This window comes from Carlito syrichta, unplaced genomic scaffold, assembly GCF_000164805.1.
Source record: "Carlito syrichta isolate Samal-C Ts95f unplaced genomic scaffold, Tarsius_syrichta-2.0.1 Scaffold282121, whole genome shotgun sequence".
NCBI classification, from domain to species: Eukaryota; Metazoa; Chordata; class Mammalia; order Primates; family Tarsiidae; genus Carlito; species Carlito syrichta.
Window position 1 is genome coordinate 839 of NW_007226217.1, and position 3,453 is coordinate 4,291.

The 3,453-nt window shown below is 55.8% G+C and overlaps 1 protein-coding gene across 1 annotated transcript; it reads right to left on the reverse strand.

Annotated features, from left to right (window-relative positions):
• Window positions 1-310: 310 nt before the first annotated feature.
• On the reverse strand, window positions 311-3,389 carry LOC103254489 (AP-2 complex subunit alpha-2-like; the record flags this gene model as incomplete). Its single annotated transcript, XM_008052571.1, has 2 exons — window positions 311-440; window positions 3,196-3,389. Coding segments are annotated over 2 exons (324 nt in total), but the record flags the coding sequence as incomplete, so codon positions are not given.
• Between the last annotated feature and the right edge of the window lie 64 nt (window positions 3,390-3,453).

Sequence of the window (3,453 nt, forward strand, 5' to 3'; positions counted from 1 at the left end):
GACTGTAGGATACCCCACCACAGCCTGAAGTCAAGCAGCTGGCAGGTTGTCCAGCAGGAATCACTTCAAACAGGCAGGTGTTGCCAGTGACAGTTACAGGACAAGCCAGAGGCAGAACCTTACTCATCCTCCCCAGAAAAGGCCTCAGCCCAGTAGTGGGTCCGATGCATACCCACCCCAAGCATGCAGCCCAGTGGCTCTGGCAGGATGCTATCCTGGGTCTCCCAAGTGTCATAGCAGATGCTTTTCTAATGGCTATCCCGAGAAAGGCTGCTAGGGTAGAAGGGTGAAGGAATCCAGGAACACTAACCAGATGCTGGTTGTTGAGGAAGTACACCACGGGGGATGTCCAGTCACCCATGGGGACGAGGTCAGGAGACATCCTGTATAAATGCAGCACACAGAGGGCCATGCTCTGCTTCACACTGTCCATGATGTCTCTGAAAGACACAAGGAGTCACTCAAATCATGTGGCCTCAATGAGTTGCACACAGCACTGAGAACACCCCTGAGTCTCCAGGAGACGAGAGGCAGGTGGGTCTGGTGTGGAGGCCCCTGATAGCCTGGACAGGCTCAGGACAAGGCCAATCCAAGCCCTTCCTTCTGTGGGGTTTTGCTCTGAGGGTTTCTGCTCCATGAACCACAAGAGAAGCCTGCTGTGAGGCCTTCACCCGCAACTTTGTTGCCTCTGGAAATGTCAACTGTAGTATTTTCCCCTAATACTAACCATGTAGGCTGACCACATTCAACCCGTGCCCTGGTTCCCTGAAACACACTTTTTTCTGTTCCCACCCCTCTCCCACACTTTTCTTTTTACAATGTGTACTTAATAGCCAATAATCACAAGAGAAGCATCTCAAGGGCCGCACACTGCCACAGAATTCTGTCTCCCTGGAAATCTCTGCTCTTCTCGAAACCTCTTCAACCAGAGTGATGGTCAACCCTGCCTACCCCTATGTGTGACCAACCCTTCTTCCTTGTGCCTGGAGCAAGTAGTGGGTGATGGCTAAGATGTCCTGGCACTGTCCCCAGGAAGGGGAGAGCTGAGGACGCCCCAGCCCAGAGGGCTCCACCACTACTCCTGAGGCCCTAGGAAGAAAGGGACTTCCACTCCCATCAACAAACTTAGCAAACTGGAAGCTGTAGGCACTCCTTCCACATACCATCCCACCACAGCGGCCTCCTGCGGGACTCGTGGGTGACTGGCTCTGCTTCTCCCCACAACTTCAAGCATCTTCCCAGTAGCCACCCTCCTTCCAACCATTATGTGCCCTCACCTTGGCTCGGCTTGGCTGAGGGAGCCAGCAACTTAGGACTGGGGTGCTCTGTCCCTGCCATGCAGCAGAGGGTAGGCACATGGGGCTTGGGTTCACTGCAGACCCAGTGGGTGGCAGATGGCCTGTGGCTCCTCTGCCTGCTACTGACACGCTTGCAGAGGGCATAGACGTGTTCTGAGCCCTGCTCTAGATCCCACCTGACCTTACTAAGTAGTTGGGAGGCAACAGGCCCACCAGGGCCACAGAGATGCTGCAGCAGTCCTCTGCCTTCATCCTGCCTGTATCCCTACTTTGGGTGACAGGGCTGACCTGACACACTGCCCTGGAATGCACCTACAGGTGAAGACGCAACAGCGGATCTCCGACCAAGGTGCTCCTTTCCAAGCACTGAGTCACCCACCACCTGGGCCACCGGGTGGCCAGTGCAGGTCCTTTGAGCAGTCACCTGAGTTGAGGTAGCATGCCTGCCTGTGACCTCTATCCTGTGAGACCACGCACTGAGCAGCACAGACCAAGCCCCATGGTCCCTCCCAGTGGCAGGCAGTGTCTTCTGCCAGACCCTCCTCTCTGCACATGGGTTTTGCTGTCCCTTCTGCCTGTCACTAGGGACATGCAGCATGTCATTTACTACAGGAACATCTGTCTGCCTGCTCCTCCAAGACACACACAGTGACCTGAGGGATAAAGGGGCTCAGGAGGCCTCCCTCGTGACCCTGAGGCTGCCCTAGCAGGTGAGGTGCAGAGGGCGCCAGATAGCCCCAAGTCAGAATCTTCTGAACTTTGTGTTTCCAACTCCCAGCCCCCTCACCCCCTCGGATCATATCAAGTCTCCTTCATCATGGTCGCGTGTTCTAGGGCCCCACAACGTGCCCTGCGGTCTGAACTCACTGAGTCTGTGTGGATGGTGTCTTTTGATGCCCACTGTCTCCTCGGCTGTGCGACTGCCCTTCTGGATGTCCTACTGCTGTCCCCACCTCTGCGATCCCACAATTCCAAGTTGTTATTTCATCTAAGCTGCTCCCTGCTCTCTCTGCAGCCTGGCTCCTCTACCCACCTCCACTCCCCTCCCACAACCCTCCTCCACTGTGGTCTGGACACTGCAGGGTGGCCTCACTCTCTGGGAACCTGCACAGAGTATGTTGTGGAGCAGCACGCTGGTTCCCACTGACAGGACAGCATAGCGCTGCATCCTCTGTGACAGAAATGCCTGAGACATGACCCGGGGGCCCTGGGGGGCCAAGACCTGATGTTCTGATGCCCTCCCAGCACCTCTGCTCCAGTCTGCACTGTGGGTCAAAGTGGATGGGCACCCACTTCCCCATGGCATGAAGGCCCTGCTCAGTTCACTGACAGGCTGTCCTGGGTCACCCACATCCTGCTGGGGCTCACCAGATGTGGTCATGCTAGTGTTCCAACTCAGCAGAGCACTCTGGATGTGTGGGTGGTGGAGGCCACATCTAAGCGAGGCCCCAGGGCAGCCCGAGCCTGCCCGAAAATCATCTAGAGCCAGCTCCTCAGCCCCAAGTAAGGGGGGACTGATGACAAGAGTCTTAGGATCTGGGGCCTGACTACATCCTCGGAGATGCTTCTGGGAAAGGGTGAGATGAAGAGCCACGCTGCCCCACAAAAAGACCTGGTGGCTCCTTTCTGGCAGCCCTGGCAACTCAAGCCTTTCCCAGTCTGGCTGTGGCTGGCAGGGTCTGGGCAGTCCTCTTTGACCTGTTTTTGAAATCTCAGGATACCAGTGAGGGAATGTCTGACTGGATGTCCCCTGAGATCTAGGTTTGTCAATTCTTGATCCTACTTTGGGCTGCACTTCGTGCCCCCCTCCGTGAGACTGGAGATTGCTTCTGGTTGTGAGCTGTACTGCTACACACCTGGGCAATGAGCACAAGGGAGGCATGTGGCAGAAATATACCTGGTCATCAGGACTTTGGGGATCTTCCCAGTGAAGGCCTTGGCCATCCCACAATTGTCCACACTAGCAATGCAGTGCAGGGCCAGGCCCATGAAGGTGGGGTTCTGGCTAGCCAGGTCGTTCTTGATGACATTGTTGATCAAGTGGATCAGCTTGCTGTTTGATTTCAGCAGCACGGGGATGAACAGGTAGCCCTGGTTTCAGGAAGCCAAAAGAACAGAACCTATGTGAAGCTCTGGGCACCCCATGGCCCCATGA